General features: G+C 40.6%; 1 protein-coding gene across 1 annotated transcript in view; it reads right to left on the bottom strand.

The window, feature by feature from the left end:
- The window catches only part of LOC126248228 (HEAT repeat-containing protein 5B), a 250516-nt gene that overhangs the window by 164444 nt on the left and 64428 nt on the right, over positions 1 to 21644 (bottom strand). The window contains exons 3-5 of the mRNA XM_049949054.1: positions 17806 to 18017; positions 14678 to 14825; positions 1754 to 1864 (exon numbers count right to left, since the gene is read on the bottom strand). Coding sequence (XP_049805011.1) covers positions 1754 to 1864; positions 14678 to 14825; positions 17806 to 18017 — 471 coding nt within the window. The remainder of the gene's footprint in view (positions 1 to 1753; positions 1865 to 14677; positions 14826 to 17805; positions 18018 to 21644) is intronic.

Genomic DNA, 21644 nt, shown 5'->3' with positions numbered 1-21644 from the left:
CTGTCTTTGTCCACCCATGTTGGAACATTAATTACTAAGATTAGATTATAGCATCCAAATAGTTTCCAGATCCTTTTCCTATCAGAATGCTTTAGAAAATCTACTTTGAAATCACCATAGACAATTAACAGCTTGCAGCAGTCTGACAGAGCATAGCAAGGGGTCCATTGCATCATTAACAGTTCAAAATTTCCCAGCAGAGTTCTGTGTACAGGTACAACTGACTGTTCAGAGATGTCACTAAAGCCACCCAAAAATGTAAAAAAACCATGCATGAGCAGCACCTATTAGATGGATGGGGTCCGACAGCTGATCAGTTCCACTCATTCCACCAGGAAGGAGGTACACAGCTCGTGTTGTCTGTAGTTCAACCATGCCTAGACAGTCAATACCATGGTTCGATTGTGTCTGCATTGTTGCTTTGCACCAGGAAGGACTCTCCACAAGGGAAGTGTCCAGGCATCTTGGAATGAACCAAAGTGATGTTCTTCATACACAGAGGAGATACCTACCAACGAATTATGACTCAGAGGAACCCTGACAGCCACATCACTATGTTGAATAATGCTTTTTGTGCAGCCACAGGACGTCGCGTTACAACTCAAACTGTGCACAATAGGCTGCATGATGCGCAATTTCACTCCCAACGTCCATGGCGAGGTCTATCTTTGCAACCACGACACTATGCAGCACAGTACAGATGTGTCCAACAACATGCCGAATGGACCTCTCAGAATTGGCATCACATTCTCTTCACTAATGAGTGTCGCACATGCCTGCAACCAGACAATCATCAGAGATGTGTTTGGAGGCAACCCCGTCACGCTGAATGCCTTAGACACACTTTCCAGTGAGTGCAGCAAGGTGGAGTTTCACTGATGTTTTTGGGTGGCATTATGTGGGGCCGACGTACGCCGCTGGTGGTCACGGAAGGCGCCGTAACGGCTGTACGATACGTGAATGCCATCCTCTGACCAATAGTGCAACCGTATCGGCAGCATGCTGGCGATGCATTCGTCTTCAAGGATGACAATTCGTGCCCCCATCATGTACATCTTGTGAATGACTTCCTCCAGGATAACTACATCGCTTGACTAGAGTGGCCAGCATGTACTCCAGACATGAACCCTATCAAACATGTCTGGGATAGATTGAAAAGGGGTGTTTATGGATGATGTGACCCACCAACCACTCTGAGAGAGCTACGCTGAATGCTGTTGCGGAGTGGGACAATCTGGACCAACAGCGCCTTGATGAACATGTGGATAGTATGCCACGACAAATACAGGCACGTGTGAATGCAAGAGGGCATGCTACTGGGTATTAGAGGTACAGGTGTGTACAGCAATCTGGACCACTGCCTCTGAAGGCCTCACTGTAAGGTGATACAACATGCAATGTGTGGTTTTCATGAGCAATAAAAAGGTCAGAAATGGTGTTTATGTTGATCTCTATTCCAATTTTCTGTACAGGTTCCGGAACTCTCAGAACGGAGGTGATCCAAAACCTTTTTTGATGTGTGTACTACTGGTATTGATCCGCAAGCAAACACTTCTGTGTGGTAATCACTACAAAATCTACTTGTCTCAATGTTTCTGAACTTGTGTTCTGCCTTAATATATGTAACAATTTCTCCTTTTCCTATATTAGTTCTACATGAGTACAACACAAGAGTGTAACCCATAATTCATTGTATGCTTGAGGATCAGTGATTGTTAAACAGCAGAGCAGCTACAATATTACTTTTACTCACCTTTGCAGCAGCACATCTCACTGCCATCACTCGGTCTGTTAGACCATGCCGAGCAGCTTTATAAATCTCCTTGTGTACATTAGAAATGGCACTACCCATTCCAGCGCACACCTGCAAAGAAGAGTACACTTACTGGAATATTATACATTTTTCTTCAGTTCATACAATGGAATGTAAATGACACACAAAAGAACATGTTGTATCTCCTAAAGATTTGATGTAGAATAGAAAATTAGTTACTTAATTTCATCCAGTCTAGTTCATATAACTTGGATAGAAAATGAAATAGAAGTCTATCTCCAGCCACAACTCTTAACATTACTGCAGATGTACAACATATTTCAGGCCCAGCAGTCTCTCTTTCCAGTGCTTATGTCATCTTTTCATCCATGTTTATAAACAGTTCTCAATGTTTCCATGTAAACAGCTCAGCTACAGTACAGCACAATTACAAGTAAAATAGCATAAAAAAGAAACATAAGGTATTTATTGGTTTTAGTTTATTTCTTTTTGAAAAAGAAATAGTAGTAGAACATTGCAGAAAATACAAAAAGCAATCATTTCAGTGATGATTATACAGTCCTGTGACATAATTGTTAATTTACAACAACAACATCTGCACGCGAGTACTTATGAGATACTGTTATAACTACATGAAGATTAGCATCCATGAGTCAAAACACATCAAGCATCTCTCAAAAAACCAAAATCTGTTATAAAAGGTTGACAGCCTACACTGCACTTGTTCATCCTCTGCTAGACTGTTGCTGCATGGTACGGGATTCTTACCAGATAGGATTCATGGAAAGCATCAAAGAAATCCAAAGACGAGCAGCTCATTTTTTACTATCACAAAATAGGGGAGCAAGTGTCATGGATATGGTAAGTGCATTGGGGTGACTATCGTTTAAACAATGGCATTTTTCGTTGTCGTGTGATCTTTTCATGAAATCTGACTCAAAAACTTTCTCCTGTGAATGAGAAAATATTTTATTCTCACCAACCTACATAGGGAGAAATGATGATTGCAATAAAATAATAGATTCAGAGCTTGCCAGAAATATTTGTGTGTTCATTTTTCCCATATGCTGTTAGAGTGTCGAATGGCGGACACATAGTCTGAAGGTGGTTTGATTAACCCTCTACCAGATACTTAAGTGGGAATCACTGAGTACTCATGTAGCCATAGACTTTTATCCCATATTTTATGAAAATTTGGGAACTACAATTTTACAGCATAAATGGAATAACTGCAATGGTGACTTTGAACAGAAATAATCTGAAGTAAAATCCAAGAAGAAAAGTAAGAAGCAAGTCTATTGTATCAATACAAAACAATATTAATTGTTTTAAGGAGGATCATTTTGACATTAGTGACTCTCCATGTTCAGGAAGACCTTCAGGGTTTAATGAAGATTGCTTAAATACATTAATCCACAATGACCCACATCAGTGTACTTGAGAACTGGCAAAGGTGGTGAACTGTGATCATTCCAGCACCATGTGAGATCTGCATGCAATGGAGAAGATTCAAACATTGGGTTCATGTGCACCACACACTCTAAGGAGGCACACGAGCTAGCATGGGTAGTGCAATGGGACAGTGCAGAAACATATCATTAAGGGCACAAGCAACACACAGGGTGAGCTGATACACTCATGCAGTTTTTTACCTGCAGCCGGCAGTAGGCAGGCACACCAGTGCTTACTCAGAATTCGTGCACTGTGGACCTCAACTAGTGTATCGCACTGTGTATTGTGCCAAGTGCTTAGCCACTGGCCGTCCACACCGGCCACACACTTAGGTCTTCCTGTGCTTGTCTCTATGTGGTTTGGGGCTCTCTACTTCCATCAGATAGACTCGCATAGTGAATTCGTTACCCACTCATGGGACCCTGTCCCCCAGTTATTATCAAGCCACCATTGGCCTGTTAACTACCAATACCGACCATGTAGTGAAGCAGCTTCATTATACGTGTGCAGGAACTACAGAGGCAACAAAGGATGTTCTTAAAATGTGACACCCCTGTATTTTCATTCCCATTTTCCTTATGTTCACTTGGGCCACCGTGGACCCAGCATTTCTGCAATACTGGCAGAAACAATTGTGCCTGCAGATAGAGCAGCATCGGCTCTTGAAACAGCAGTAACAACAGGAGCAGATGCAGGCACTGATAATCCAGAATGTGGATTTGCTTTGTGTGGTGGTCTCGCCAGTGGAGGGCCAACTACTCAGTGAGTCGTTTCCTGCACTGCTCCCACCACTCTCAATGCTGTTTGCCATTTTCGATGAGTAGACAGAAATGTGGGAGAATTACCTGCACTAGTTCTTACTGCATGGCCAGGTATGGTGTATCGTTGATCCAGTTGATAAGAATGCCTTGTTGTTATTCAGCAGCACCTGTTTATACGAAGGTGTCCAAACTTTGAAGCCCACTAAGCCTGAGAAACCTGCCTTTCATGAGCTTTGCCAGTTGCTTATACAGATTTTTGACATAAAAACCCACGTGGTGATAGCACGGTTGCAGTTCAACCAACTCCACAAGCACTCTCAGCAGTCGCATGCAACCTGGATCGCCGATTTGCAGGACCTCTTGCACAAGCGTAATTTTGAGTGTCTCAAATGTGATACCTCTCTTATGCAGACTCATTAACTCGGGACATGATTGACAGGTTAAAGATGTTCAGAGCAGGGCACTGACTTTGTCTGACCTTCTCCAGCTGATTTTGCCCAAATTGCAGAATCACATGAGCTTACAGCTATAGCAAGGAACATCCTTTATGATAACTGGCAGGTGGCTCAATTGGGTGTGCATGGTAAACAGGGCTCAATTGGGTGTGCATGGTAAACAGCTCTGGTTCCCCATGGTATGCCTCAGGTGGCTTCGTCTCCTGCCAAGTTGCCGTGTGTTGCCATAGTTGACGATGCCTCTGCAGTGACGTGGCTGCACTGCCTGTCACTCGGCCGTGCCAAACTCAGTGGGTTCGTGGCCCTCACAGTGTTATAATTCCTGCCAGAAGCTTTTTCTGGTTCCTCAGCATCATTCTCCCTCCACTTGTTAGTCGAGCCAGCGGTCCTGCCCCCAATTGTCATTTGTTGCATGTTTGCCCTGATTGTCTGCACGTGGAGGCAACGTGTGTGGTATACCAGTGGATAGGTCATTTGGCAACCTTTTGTGACAGTCAAAGGGACTGTTTGTCAGTAATCAGGTGCCAGGGTGTTTTCACTGGAGTCTGGTGCTGCTGCCTCTGATGCCCTGCATATGTCTCCCCAATGTATTTTGCTGACAGGGTACTGGTCGGGCAGCCAGATGTATTTCAGACAGACGCAGGAGTAACAGTTGGCCTAATTAATTTAGATTTGTAGACACTCTTGGGGTGCCCGGAGCTGAAATAGCCACTATGTCAGGTTGGTCTTATAGTAAATGACACACTCCTTTGCGGAGACAATTCTCCATCTCCATGTGTTATAAGAATGTGGAATGACAACTTATGTTGTTAGGGGTCAATTCATCATTGGTCAAAATATCTTTGGGTTCAACATATTCTCTGTTTTTGACAAAGTGCATTTAGTGTCTCAATCTGTTCCTATTTGTGATTTGGACTGCTTACTATGGTCCTACAGCACGCTGTTTGAGCATACTTTGGGCTGAGCAGAAAATTTTGAGGCACGTTTCACTCAAGCTATCAGCGCTACCCAAATTTTGTCACCCTCACCCCATTCCTTTCACTATGGGTCACTAGGTAAAGACTAAGTTGCAATGTCAGCAGGATCATGGCACTGTTTCTCCTATTTCATTGAGTCAATGGGGGCCACAGCTTTCACGGTGATTCAGATGCCCGATATCACTGTTTCCCTTTGTGGTGATTTGAAACTGATGATCAATGTGCAGCACATTGTAGATTTTTATCCGATTCTGAGGCACACAGAGCTGTTAGCAAACTTGTCAGCAGGGGGTTGGGTGGAGGGTATTTTTCCTCCATTGACTTGCACAATGCTTACCTGCGGCTGTCATTGGACTTATTTTCTTGGACTTTCCTGGTCCTCAGTACCACCTTTGGGCTTTAGAAGTTCAGAAGTTTAACTGCTTGCCTTTTGGAATCTCATCTGCACTGGGAATTTACCAATGCTATTTGGAGCAGATGATTCAGGACATTCTTTGTTGTGTCAATTAACTGGATAACATATGGGTCATGGGCCCTAATCGGGAGGCATGTTTACAAAACCTTCAGTCAGATTTCCAATGCCTCCAGGAGTTACAAAACCTTCAGTCAGATTTCCAATGCCTCCTGGAGAATGGCCTTCGTTGCAAGCAGGAGCAGTGAAGTTTTTTCTCCCTCGAGTTGCATTTTTTGGGTCATGTGTTTAGTAAATATGTTCTTTTTCCCACAGATGACCACATAAAGGCCATTGTCAATACAACGGCTCCAGTCTTTCTTGGGTAAGATTTCATATAACACTCAGTTCATTCCCCAGTCTGTGCCCATCTGCCAGGCTCATAACCAGCTTTGTCACAAGGGCATTAAGTTTGGTATGCAGATTGTCAATGGGGTTTTGAGTCTCTCAAGCAGCGTTCGTGCTCTGCTCCATGTCTAGTTTCCTTTATGCCGGGTAAACCTTTAATCCTGGCCTGTGACACATCCCAGTATGGCACTGGTGCCATTCTGTCCCATCGAAACCCGAACTACTCCCAGTAGCCCACCGCTTATGTATCAAAGAAGCTTTCCACTGTGTGGCGTAATTACTCACAGGTAGTAAAGGAGGCAACAACTATTATTTTGAGGGTTACAAAGTTCCATGACTCCTTGTATCGGGTGCAATTCCTCCTCATCAGCAACCACATGCTGTTGGTTGTTCCGAGCCGTCAGATAGTACTGTCCACCTGTTGTAGTGGTGGGACCTCTTTCTCACTAGCTATTGTTATGACATTTGTTACCACTCAACCATCCAACATGTCAATGCTGATGCACTATTGCAGCTACTGGTGGGGCCTGATTTGGTGTTTGATCAGCAGGAGGTTCTTGTGCCCATATTGGATGACAAATTGCAGCAAACCTTGTCAAACTTTCCACTGGTGGCACGCGAAGTTGTGACCGCCAAGGCCGCCAACTCAGTTTTAAAGTGAATCATTTCGGCAGTCCAGTTGAGTTGGCTGGAGCATTTCTCTTCAGGTGCAGATCCAGCGAGGTGCACATTTTTGCTTCTAAAAGGTGTACAACATTGCTTCTACTGTTTTTTCCCCAACATTTGAGGCTTTAATGAAACAAATTAGTCACACATGTATCATTTAAAGTATTTTCCATCACTGGCCACTACTTTCTCCAATCTTTCGGGCAGTGTACAAATCACACGCCCAAAAAATTGTTCATCTTTTGAAGCAATCCACCAATTGGTCCAATTTGTGACTTCTTCATGAGATCGGAAGTGTTGGTCAGCCAGGCCATGCGCCATTGATCTAAACCGGCGATAGTCAGTGGGAGCTATGTCAGGAGAACACGGCGAGTGGGGTAGGACTTCCCATTTTAACGTTTCCAAGTACATTTTGACCTCTTTTGCAGAGTGGAGTCGAGCACTGTCGTGCTGCAAAATCACCTTATCGTGCCTCTCGCTGTATTGTGACCGTTTGTCTTTTAACGCTCTGCTCAATGGCATTAATTGCATTCGATAACAAGCACCTGTGATTGTTTCATTTGGTTTTAACACCTCATAGTAGACAATGCCCAGCTGGCCCCACCAATGCAGAGCATGATCTTGGAGCCATGAATATTCAGTTTGACCGTCAATGTGGAAGCATGGCCGGCATATCACCATGATTTATAGCATTTAGGGTTATCATAATGAATCCATTTTTCGTCCCAAGTCACAATGCAATGCAGAAATCCCTTCCGTTTTTGCCTCTGAAGCAACTGTTTACAAACACACAAATGCCGTTCAACGTCCATTGGTGTCATCTCACACAGGACCCACGTTCCTTCTATCTCAATCATGCCCATAGCCTTGAAACATTTTGAAATGGCTTGCTGTGTCACTCCCACTAATTGTGCCAATTCTTCTTGAGTTTAACGTGAGTCTGCACTCAGCAATGTCTCCAATTCTGCATCTTCGAAAACATTCTCTCTTACACCACTATGCCGGTCTACGACCTTAAAATCACCGTTCTCGAAGCGTTGAAACCACTCATGACACATTCTTTCACTAATAGCATGCTTACCATTCGTACTTGAAAGCATTCGATGAGACTCAGCCGTTGTTTTCTGCATATTGAAACAAAATAGTAACACCTCCTGCAAATGATGAGAATTAGGCTCGTAAACTGACATTTTCAATCAACAACAACTTTATGATGCAGACACAAATTGACTAATGTTTGAATGAGGTTATGTTGACCGAGGTCCAAGCTAACTGCCCGACATCTGCGATCTGTTTCTTTCGACTGCTACTTACCACTGTCGCCACCTATCAGCAAACGGTGGAAGCTAAGTTGTACACCTTGTACATGACTGACTCAGTGTTGTCCAGGGATCGTCGTGATTCTCACAGAGGAACAATGCTGTCATGTGCTTATTCCCCTAGCATTGTATCCTCAAATATTCCAGTTGCTGCATGCGTCACTCTGGTGTATGACACGTATGAATGTGCTATTGCGATGTCATGTCTATTGGTTGAAGGTATCTGACAACAGTTGACAGTTTGTGTCACTGGCGTCTGAGGACTTCTGGGTTCACAATGATATCCACCATCTAACTGCCACTCTGCTTCGCCTGGCTTCTGACTCAAAGGTGGAGCACTTCATGCGTACATTTAAGGCCTAGATGAAGAAGTCCATGTCTACCATTTCCCATGATGATGCATTGTTGAGCCTTCTGTCTGAAAAGCAGATGATACCAGTCAATGGGCGAAGTCCAGTAGAACATTTGCACATGCGCCAGCTGTTTGTGGTGGATGTTGGTAGGAAGTAGCTGACCAAACACACAAATCAGCCCACGCCCTTTTGGGACTTCACTGTTGCCATCTGCTGGGCAGCAAGTTGGGTCATCCCAATGTTCCGGGTGAGGCTTCGCACTTGCAGCAGCATGCTTCCTCTTTCTGTCCCCTCTCCAAGCTCTGCTGCCCTTCCATCACCTGCAGCAGCAGCCACCAGTGAAACCCACACAGGCAACTGCCGATGTGGAGCCTATGAATTCTGATCCATCCTCCTCCCCCCCTCCCCTTGGCAATGGAGATGGCATCATCTACACCATCACTAGTGGACCCCTCATTTCTGCAGCCTGTAGGCCCTTCCAGCAGAGCCGTTGGCATATGCGTGGCCTCCTTTGGCAATTGGTCAGTTGTTGGGGCCTCTCAGGTTCTATGCTGGAGGTCATGGCCCAAGTCGAGTCATTTTCAGCCATATGTGGTCTTTTCAGGGGCCGAGCGGAATGGCCGCGTGGTTAGAGGCACCATGTCACAGACTGCGTGACCCCTCCTGCCGGAGGTTCGAGTCCTCCCTCGGGCGTGTGTGTGTGTGTGTGTGTGTGTGTGTGTGTGTGTGTGTGTGTGTGTGTTCTTAGCATAAGTTAAAGTTAGATTATTAAGTAGTGTGTTTGTCTAGGGACCAATGACCTCAGCAGTCTGGTCCCTTAGGAATTCACACACATTTTTTTCTTTTTCGGGTGGAGGGATTTAGTATCCCACCAGTGGACATCAGGATGGAGATGAGCTATAATGGGTAGCACTGTGGAATACTGCAGAAACGTGTCATGGAGGGTGTGTGCAATACATAGGATTATGATATGCTGGAGGAGGTTTTTACCTGCACATGACAGTATGCCAGGCGCACCAGTGCTTCCTCAGACTCTGTCCACCACTGACCTCAACTAGCAAAATGAGCCATGTGTTGGGCCAACTGCTTAGCACTTTAGTCATCCATGCCCGCCACGTGCTGCATTCTTCCCATGCTTATCTCTACGTGGTTTCAGAACCTCTGTTTCCCACTGACTGACTCACACAGCTAGTTCATTTCCCTCTCATGGGGTTCCATTTCCCAGATACTATTGAGTCACCATTCTCCCGTGAAGTATTCACTCTGACCATGTAGTGAAGAGGCGTTGTCATGCCTCTGAAGATACTAAAAGATCCATTATAATTGTCATCTATTCCAGAGTGGTATTTGATGTCAAATGCTGCCTCCAACTGAATCTGGACAGAGTTTGCTTTCTGCGGTTCCAAATTCATGGGGTTCTCCAATGGCTGGTAATTAAAAAATACAGGGATAACTAGTCACTGTCAGATAATCACGAACATTTCACCACAATAGAGGAATGTTGACTCTACTATTATCATTACAGACTATGATAACGTTACCTAAGAATACTTACGTAAATGTAAAACATTAGAGAAAAGTACAGTACATTTTAATATCCCCATGTGTACCTTGTTTTTAGGATACCAAACTATCATGTAAGTTGGGTATTCAATATTTATAGTACCCTGTCATAACAAACCCAGCAGTCAAGCCTCATTTCAAATGCTGACAGAATACTTTCATCAACATCGAATACAGCCAGAAACTGATAAGCCCCAGATGAATACTGAAGATTTCCACGTAGTCCTGTAGCTCAATGTGCAGCACTTTACATGGAGCCAGACTCAAATAGAATCTGTCTGCTAGATTAATAATTGTTGAGCTAGTACATCAGCTATCATAAGTATGTTTTCAAGACAGTTTTGTACATTTGTCTAAGCAAGTGTCACATTGGTTTCCCAGCTCAGCCTCAGAGACACAACACACAAGCAGTTCAAATATGTATAAAGATATAATGAAGCTTATAAGATTCACAGCTATATACCACACACTTAAATCATTTAATTTAACTGACATTTGTTACTCCAGAAAAGGCAAATGACCACATAATAAAAATAATTGACAAACAAACAGTGTGTGTGTGTGTTTATCAGTAACACACATTGCCATATGCAGGGCAAACACCAGAAAAAAGAACATTCTTCTTCATCACACTAGAAGATACTTTTATGAAGATTTTACTTAATGAGTAAGGCATTATGTGCATGCACTTCATTTATATACTATCAGTGCCAGAATAAAGAGAGAATTAGGAAAGGTTTGTAATGTAAGGCATCAAGTGGACAAGACAAAATCTCTTTTTCAGCTTGTTGACAATAGCCCATATATGCTTTGTAAGCAAATTCTTGTGTTCCTTCTGTTAGTATTGCTGTTATTACAGTTAGACAAGAAAGTGTGTGGCAGCATTGTGGTACAGTTTTTCGCAAAGACTGCATTTCAAGGAAATGTCTCCAGGGTATGGAGAAGATTGTCCATGACTGAACCGTAATCGGATGGTTAAGAAAGTTCTTTAAGAAATGCCCCCACCCCTCTCCAAGTTGCCATCCTACATTATGTAGTAAAGACAACATTACCGCAAGTGTCAACTAAAAAGTTCTGTAATGGGACACCTCACACTATGAAAAAAACAGCCTATGGAATATGGCATTACTTTGTTATTCTAAATGAGTTCAGAAACAGTATGTCTGTGAATGAATATGGTGCATGTCTCACAGTCAAAAAGTTTCAGTCTCTCAAAAAAATTAAGCACTGTTCACAGTAATACATGGGCATGCTGAAAAGTAATGCCTCCTACTTATTTATGTGAAAACTCTTAAAGCTCTTTAAACAAAATTAAAGTCATTAACATTTTACACCTCTATTCTCCATGTCTACATACTTGCAGCCCTCTGCCACAAGAGGGCTCCAAATTGTAGTGTTTAACATGGTGGTGTGTGTGGCAACTACATTGGTGCATGAGAAACAGCACATTATAATACAGTTTCAAATTCAGTTTATCCACACATGGAGCTCCCTCTCCTTCGGTGTCATAATGCCAGACAATACAGGAACGCTGCAACATCTGCAATAATCTGATACCTTGGTTCCACTATCATAAATCATACTCCATACAGTCCCAACTTGGTCCCATCCGATTAGCATCTGTTTCCAAAACTTAAAGAACACATTTGAGGACTTCAGTTTGATAGTGATGGTGAGGTGAGGTTATGGCTTCATCAATAAAGTCAAACATTCTACAGCGACAGATAAACAAACTGGTCTCTTGTTGGGAGAATTGTGTTTGTCGTCAGGATGGCATGTTGGGAAATACATATGTAAAACATGAAGAATAAAGATGCAGAGACTTCACATAAAAAATTGGGAGACATTGCTTTTCAGCACGCCCTGGTAACACTGGCCTCTATTCCTCATAGTCTCATTCTCCATGGCGTGGTAATCCAATTAATAATGTTGGTAAGCATTAGGTGATGAATATAGTGGACTGTGGGGTAAGGATGTAGACAATGTGAATATGAAAGTATGGTTCAGTCCAGGAAATGTGCATGGATAGCCAAAGTGGTTAAGGTGACCGCTTGCGATAAGCAGGAAATCAGGGTTCGAGTCCAGGACTGGCACAAATCTTCCTGTGTAGTACATCTCTGCCTAATACAGCTGATGACAAGGAATTTACAGTCAGTGAATAAATTTCAAACTATTTTGTCCCTAGCAAATAAGATAGGAACTAAAACTGAGGATAGCAAAGCAAAAACAGAAAAGATTAACTCAATTTTCAAATGTCCTTTACAAAGGAAAACACAGAAGAATTGTCACAATTTCATCCTCGTACCACTGAAAAGATGCATGAAATAAGTATTAGTGTCAGTGGTGTTGAAAAACAGCTGAAATCAATAAAACTGGGTAAAGCTCCAGGGCCTGATGGAATCTCTGTCAGATTCTATACTGAATTTGCGGCTGAGTATGCCCCTCTCATAGCTATAATATATTGTAGATTCCTGGAACAAAAAACCACGCCCAGTTCTTGGAAGAAAGCACAGATCACACATGTCTACAAGAAGGGTAGTAAAAGTGATCCACAAAACCACCATCTAATATCCTTGACATCAATTTGTTATAGAATCTTAGAACATAGTCTAAGCTCAAATGTAATGAGGTTTCTTTAACAGAATTACCTCCTCAATGCATGGATTCCAAAAACATCAATAGTGTGAAAACCAACTAGCACTTTTCTCACATGACATACTGAAAGCTTTGGATCAAGGCAATCAGTTAGATGCAATATTTCTCAAAATGCATTTGACTCAGTACTACATCTACACTTACTGTCAAAAGTATGATCATATGGGGTTTCAAATGAAATTTGTGAACGGGTAGAGGACTTTTTGGTAGGGAAGTCACAGCATGTTATCTTGCATGGAGAGTCAACGTCAGACATAGCAGTAACTTCAGATGTACCCCAGGGAAGTGTGTTGGGAGGCTTGCTGTTCTTGTTGTATATTAATGACAACATTCATTCATAGTAATATCAGGCTTAAGACCCGCCCGGTTTCCATGAGGTCTAACGCACTGCATTCCTGGGTGGGAAGGAATGCTGGTCCCCAGCACGAATCTGCCCGGCTGATTAGTGTCGAGGTCTGGTGTGCCGGACAGTCTGTGGATGGTTTTTAAGGTGGTTTTCCATCTGCCTTGGCGAATGCAGACTGCTTCCCCTTATTCCACCTCATTTACACTATGTCAGAGACTGCTGTGCAAACACTTTCTCTACATACACATACACCATAATTACTCTACCACGCAAACATTGGGGTTACGCTCGTCTGGTGTAAGACATTCCCGTGGGGGGTCCACTGGGGGCCAAACCACACAATAACCCTGGGTTCGATGTGGGGCAGTGATGGGGTGAGTGGACTGCTGTAGCCTGCTGTGGGGTTGTGAACCACTGAGGGCTATGACAGGGACGAAGCCTCTCCGTCGTTTCTAGGTCCCCAGTTCCATACAATACTACAATACAATATCAGGCTTTTTTCAGATGATGGATTTATCTAAAATGAAGAACTATCTGAAAGAAGCTGCATAAATATTCAGTCAGATCTTGATAAGGTTTCAAACTGGTGCAAAGATTAGCAACAAGCTTTAAACGTTCAGAACTGTAAAATTGTGCACTTCACATAACAAAAATTGCAGTATCCTATGACTATAATATCAATGAGTCACAGGTGGAATCGGCCAACTCATACAAATACCTGAAATAGGATTATCACATAGACTCAGTCATGGGTAGAGCAGGTGGTAGACTTTGGTACATTGGTAGAATACTGGGGGTTGCAATCAGTCTACAAAGGAGATTGCTTACAAATCACTCATGTCACCCGTATCAAACAGGACTAACAGGGGATATTGAACATATGCAGAGAAGGGCAGCATGACTGGTCACAGGTATGTTTGAGCCATGGGATAGTGTCACAGAGATACTAAAGGAAATGAACTAGAAGACTCTTGAAGATAGATGTCTGTTAAAAGTTTCAAGAACTGGCTTTAAATGGTGACTTTAGGAATATACTACAATCCCCTACATACTGCTCACTTAGGGACTGTGAGAATAAGAGCAGAATAATTACTGCACGCAATGAGGCACTCAAACAATCATTCTTCCAGTGTTCCATATGTGAATGGAACAAGAAGAAACCCTAATAACAAGTACAATGGGATGTACCCTCTGTCATGCATCTCCCCATGGTTTGCAGAGTATAGATATAGATGTAGCTGTGGACTGTCAACAAGATCTGTTCTTTCAGACATGCAAGTAAGTAGGAAGTGTATTGACATATGTGATTCTTACATTTAAAAAAAAACTGCTACTGGAATGTGGCATAAACAACACTGATTTCAATGCACAAAGGTCTAATTTACCCAAAAATGAAGACTTTTTTGTTTTGCTTTTGTTACAAAAAAATTCATGTTACAGTTCAAAATTTATCCTTGCAGCCAAAAATTTTGTATTACACACACACACACACACACACACACACACACACAAAATTACATAATTCATTTTTAACGAGGTACAGGAGAAAAACATTACCTTTTCTAATGTGTGCATAATTTCAATTCGTGTCTGCGATTCAGCATTTCTCAAACTTTTGACAAGAATCTGCACAGTTTCTTCATATGATCGGCCCATCATGCGGCCTAATTTTTCATACATGCACCCAACACAACATATTGCAGCTCTGCAAGGAAAGAATTTAACACCACTACATAAATTAGTTTACAAATTACAGTGTGGCAGCTCTACATGACAAACAGTTATTTACAGACTGTACAATCTGATATATCATAAATTAAACACACAGTAGTTTGTTGAGGGCAATGAACACATATTACAAATGCTGAAACACACTGAAAACAACAGTGGCATACCCCAGTATTAGGTGCGCAAAACATTTATGAGTAAATTCTGGAAATGCACATTATGAGATGCAACATTTTCTCTGTCTCCAGTAATAAGAGATCTGATAACAATCTAATAGCGGATATTTAATTACTGTTAAGAGTTTACAAAAAAGTAGCAATTATCAGTGGTAACAAGTATTTTATAAAGTAACCAAGATAACTCACGGAGCAAAGGTTTGGGCAGGTGAACATCAATGATCTGCATCAAAACAAAAATAATTTCACACAGTCCTGAAGCAAGAAAAAGTCCTAAATAAGGCTAGAGAGAGATGAAATGCAAATGTGAAACCAAAAAGTGGAAAAATCGGGAGAAGGGGGCTGAAACTGAAAAACGTCAAAAAGAAAATAATCAAGGTGAATGAAAGAATATTTGCTCACCACATTCCAGAATGTGAAATGGAAATGTCAAGACAATGATGAAAGTATCACATTCATATAATTAGCAACTCCTTACTATTTATAGTACTTATTAGGAAACATTACCAACTCGACCTCATATTTTAAGGAGAAAAATAACCACTTGCAAGATATCAGTCCCAGTAATCTATCCCGCATGAAAAATTGGGCCATTAAACTTCGCTCAATCCCACTGCAGCAGCTGCAAGTCAGAGTGTGAAGAGCTGTGCAGAGGAGTGACAACTACAGCCCTCCTTTTTGGGGGATGTTGAAGGTGAGAGAAGGTGAGATGGACATATCTGCCCAATGGGCTCTGAAATCTTGCTCGAGAACACATGTTATTCTACACGAAAGATAGTAGGTAACATTAGTACGTAAGTCGATCTCACACACATATATGTTCAATATTATTTTAACAGTATTCTCATACCGATATTCTTCAGATGTGTATCTGAAAATTAATAAACCTGACTAACTGAAGAATAATTATTAAATGAAGTCAATGAGTTTCGATTTGCAATTTAATAATGCATATCATGTTGAAGAATAGTGCATCTCCTGCAGGTGCACTTACCTCTAACAGTGTAATCTTTAAAATCCAAAGAAAATGACGCACAACAGTGATCATAATAATTACAGAGCATTACGCTATTTCTTTAATGATACACCAATTCATTTGCACTGCATTTGTGAATCACAACATAAAAACATTCAAAGCGAAGAGATCTCTAGCACCAGCTACAGGTTAGAAAGCATGCACTTTTGACACAACAAACAAAGCATGTTACCAATGACAACACCAGTATTTCACGACCCTCTTACTCTGCTGTCGGGCACTTTGAGCTCAGGCATTCAATGGCTGCAGTGGGATGGAGCTCTACTTTCAGGTCATAAATGTGTACTATTAGGTTGATGTGTAAGTTCGTAGCCTTTTTGTTTTGCACATTGATATTCTGGTTGCTGTGGATTTATTTATCGATTGTAATTCTTTATTTGTTGTTCGGTACTGTTATTTGACCTTAAATACTGTCATTTCGTCATTCCGAGACAGCAAGTGGCTCTGTGGATGTTAGAAAATGGGAGTGCCAAGTGGACAAGCTGGAACATTTCCGACATATTCTTCTGTTTGAGTTCATTAGAGTAGTTACAGCAGCAGAGGCAGCCAGAAACATTTGCGCTGTGTATGGGGTTAATGCCATTGGATAGAGCACGGCAAGAAAATGGTTTTCTTGTTTTAAGGAGTACCGTTCTGACATTTAATGATTCTCCACATTCAGGAATATCGTTGGGGTTTGATTCACATCAGTGTACTCGAGGACTGGCAAATGTGACGAGCTGTGATCATTTCACCATAGTTCGGCATTTGCACGCAATGGGGAAAGTTCAAGGATCAGGTGTATGGGTACCACATGCTCTAAGCCAAAATCTGCAGGTGGGCATATGTGCATCTCTACTTGTTCGACATCAATTGGCTCGTGAACAACACCAACCATTCCTATTTTTTATTGTAACTGGTGACATAAAATGGTGTCTTTGTGCTAACATATGGAAAAGAAAGGAATGTTTGAGCCTAAAATTGCAGGAACTCCCTGTACAAAGATCGTGCATTTACAAAAGATAATATTATGCACCTGGTCGAACAGCGACAGTATGCTGTACTACGAATTGCTTCCCCGAGGTGTAACCATCAGTGCTGACACTTACTGTCAACAACTGAAACATCTTGCCAGATGTAACACAATAACAATGACCAGGAAGACTACGTGAAGTGATGCTTCTCCACGATAACACCTCCCTGCATTCTGCTGCACTGACAAAAAACGCTATACAGAACATGGATTGGAAAGTCATTCCACACCCACCTTATTCACCTTGTGTTCTCAGATTTTCATCTTTTCTGCCCTCTGTCGAACAACCTTCAAGGAACTTCCTTTCCACATGAAAATGTGCTGCAAACAGGGCTCAATGGGATATCCGTCTCAAAACCACACGATTCCTATGGTCACCGAATCAAAAAGTTACCCCAGCATTGTTAGACTGTTGTAAATAGTGAAGGAGCATATACTACTGATGACTAAAATCTGTTCTGTGTATCTGTTATGTTCATTAAACTTATGGAAAAACATCACTAATTTATGCACTAACCTAATATCAGAATTACCCAAATTTCCCACGGGATTGATTGCTGGGGCTGATATCTTGCAAGTGCGCTTTTTTCTCCTTAAAATATGAAGTCAAGCTGGTGATATTTTCTTGTTAGTCTACCCTTTTCTTTATTCTTATTTATTATTTTTACAGTCTAGTTTAGTGTCAATACCAGTTGTAGTATGAAAGAGTTGTTTAACAATGAACATTGCTTACAGCTTTGTTGGTAGAAAACTTGGCGAATCATCTTTATTTTTCAAGATATCATTGCATTTGTTGACAGTATCGAACAGCAGAAATGTGTCACCAACACTGAAGAGTGTCGCTAAACATCGTGCTATCAATTTTCTTGTAGGTGGACCAGGTGATTCCTGTATATGTTGAGTCAGTTGCTCTACAAGTTTTTTCTGGCACCCTTTGATATCAGACTGTAACAGAAAATTACTAAAGATGTTAATTGAAAACATTATCTATCAAACACAAGTGTAGTTTCATCTACAAAATGTTTGCACAGCTGCATTTTTTATCTGTGAATCCCTCATCAGACAGCTCTCGTAATTATAAGATAACAATGTACTCAAACAGATGATGAAATTTTTACATTCTGTAGAAGAAAACTTTCAAGTAATTTTTTTTACTAATAAAGGAAATAGATTTCCTGGACGAGTCTGTGATTATTGTAAATATTTTGTGAATACAGTTACTTGTAACACTTAATACACTGAGGTGACTAAAGTAATGGGATAGTCATATGCACATATACAGATGGCAGTAGCATCATGCATATAAAATATAAAAGGGCAGTGCATTGCTGGAGCAGTTATTTGTATTCAATTGATTCATGTGAAAAGGTTTCCAATGTGATTATGGTTGCATCGTGGGAATTAAAAAACTATGAACACGGAATAGTAGGATAGGTAAGACAGAAAGATGTCAAGTTCTACGAGAGGTCAGGATTGAAACAAATCTTCAGTTTAGGAAAGAAATTAAACAGCACAATTCTAGCACATTGGATCACCAATCACAGCTATCAATTATAAATTTTCACCAATCACCAGAAATTTTATTTCCACCAAGTTGTAGCTCAGTCCTAGGTAATTGCATTGATGAATTAAAGTCACCCAACCCAGTTGACATAATCTGCCTCTCTGAACACCGTGTGACCACTGGTATAGGAACTAGGCCTAAGCACAATGAGAAACTCAGACAGGAGAGTACTGCAAATGTTAGAATAAGGAAAGGTTCTCATAAAGGTATAATTAAAAATAATGTAAGTATATTTCATCAAAATATTGGGAGTTTAAAGAATAAAGTAGATGAGCTTCTGGTTTGTTTAGAAGATTTAGAAGCTGAGAATGAAATAGATATACTATGCCTGTCTGAGCATCACATTGTTACTGATATGGATAAGGTAAATGTAAGTGGATATAAGCTCTCTGCATATGTAATGAGAGAAAATATGGAGAAAGGAGGAGTTGCCATATATGTCAAAAGTTATCATTGTGCAAAAAGTATAGAAACAAAAAAGTTTTGTGTAGAGAAACATATAGAAGCATGTGCCTGTGAGCTTAAATTAAATAAAGGCACATTTATAATTGTAACTGTATATAGGTCCCCATCAGGAAATTTTCATCTATTTCTGAAAAATTTGGACTCCTTGTTGTGCTATCTGTCAGACAGGGGGAAGCAAATTATTATTTGTGGGGACTTCAATGTAGATTCTCTTAAAGAGGGTAATAGGAAAAATGACCTTGAAGTATTACTCGGTTCTTTCAATTTGACACCCGTTATTGATTTTCCTACTCGGGTGGTAAAGGATAGCAGCTCACTGATAGATAACTTCTTTATAGACCAAGATAAGTTTAACCAGATAAATGCTCAGCCTGTTGAGAATGGTCTTTCTGATCATGGTGCACAGCTAGTTACAATATATGACATAGCTCCATTCAGCAATACTAAACAGTCCTCCAAAGTGGTACGTTCAGTCAACGATTTAACAATTGCAAATTTCAGGGAAAGCCTACAGCAGTTAGACTGGGATGAGGTGTACCGTGAACCTGATGCCAATTTAAAATATAATTTATTTCATGACATTTTTGTAAATGCATTTGAAAACTGCTTCCCCAAGAAAATAGTTAAATATACTCGTAAGAAACCTTGTAACAAACCATGGCTTACTAAGGGTATAAAAATATCTTGTAACCGCAAAAGGGAAATGTATCTGACAGCAAGAAAGAGTAGTGACCCAGAAACTATCAAAAATTATAAAAACTACTGTGTTATATTAAGAAAAGTTATTAAAAAATCCAGGAGTATGTGTATCATGTCTGAAATCAGCAACTCTGATAATAAAATTAAAACAATTTGGAATATTATTAAAAGAGAAACAGGTCAACCAAGAGCAGAGGAAGACAGTATTACCATCAAATTGAATGAAAACTTTACGAACAAAAAGTCAGAAGTTGAAAATATTTTTAATAATCATTTTCTAAATGTTGTGGATATAGTAGGATCCAGGTGTTCATTAGAAGATGCTAGGCTGTTAATGGAAGAGGCCATACCTATGCAATTTGATACAATTGAAATCTCACCCACTTCTCCCTTTGAAATTAGGAAAATAATAAACTTGCTTAAAAGCAAAAACTCACATGGAATTGATGGCATTTCCAGCAAAATACTAAAAGCTTGTTCTCAACAGATAAGTAAGATTCTCAGCCACCTGTGTAATAGCTCTCTGGAACAGGGCATTTTCCCTGATAGACTGAAATATGCTATTGTTATACCTTTGCATAAAAAGGGGGATAGATCTGATGTCAACAATTACCGTCCAATCTCCCTTCTAACAGCTTTATCCAAAATTTTTGAGAAAGTAATGTATTCAAGAGTAGCTTCACATATCTGTAAAAATGAAGTACTAACAAAATGTCAGTTTGGTTTTCAGAAAGGTTTTTCAACAGAAAATGCCATATATGCTTTCACCAGTAAAATTTTGAATGATCTGAATAACCGAACACCACCCATTGGGATTTTTTGTGATCTCTCAAAGGCTTTTGATTGTGTAAATCATGAAATTCTGCTAGACAAGCTCAAGTATTGTGGCATGAGTGGGACAGTGCACAAATGGTTTAATTCGTACCTAACTGGAAGAGTGCAGAAAGTTGAAATAAGTAGTTCTCGTAACATGCAAAGATCAGCACATTCCTCAAACTGGGGAACTATCAAGAATGGGGTTCCACAAGGGTCAGTCTTGGGTCCTTTGTTGTTCTTATTATATATTAATGACTTGCCATTCTATATTCATGAAGAGGCAAAGTTAGTTCTCTTTGCTGATGATACAAGTATAGTAATCACACCTGACAAACAAGAATTAACTGATGAAATTGTCAATACTGTCTTTCAGAAAATTACTAAGTGGTTCCTTGTAAACGGACTCTCACTGAATTTTGATAAGACACAGTACATACAGTTCCGTACAGTGAATGGTATGACGCCATTAATAAATATAGACCTTAATCAGAAGCATATAGCTAAGGTAGAATATTCCAAATTTTTAGGTGTGTCCATTGATGAGAGATTAAATTGGAAGAAACACATTGATGATCTGCTGAAACGTTTGAGTTCAGCTACTTATGCAATAAGGGTCATTGCAAATTTTGGTGATAAACATCTTAGTAAATTAGCTTACTACGCCTATTTTCACTCATTGCTTTCATATGGCATCATATTTTGGGGTAATTCATCACTGAGGAATAAAGTATTTATTGCACAAAAGCGTGTAATCAGAATAATAGCTGGAGTCCACCCAAGATCATCCTGCAGACATTTATTTAAGGATCTAGGGATATTCACAGTAGCTTCTCAGTATATATACTCTCTTATGAAATTTGTTATTAACAACCAAACCCAATTCAAAAGTAATAGCAGTGTGCATAACTACAATACTAGGAGAAAGGATGATCTTCACTATTCAAGATTAAATCTAACTTTGGCACAGAAAGGGGTGAATTATACTGGCACTAAAGTCTTTGGTCACTTACCAAATAGTATCAAAAGTC

Source organism: Schistocerca nitens, chromosome 3 (genome assembly GCF_023898315.1).
Source record: "Schistocerca nitens isolate TAMUIC-IGC-003100 chromosome 3, iqSchNite1.1, whole genome shotgun sequence".
In the NCBI taxonomy this organism is placed as follows: Eukaryota; Metazoa; Arthropoda; class Insecta; order Orthoptera; family Acrididae; genus Schistocerca; species Schistocerca nitens.
The sequence above is the reverse complement of the archived record's forward strand: the minus strand, read 5'-3'. Positions and strand labels throughout refer to the sequence as shown.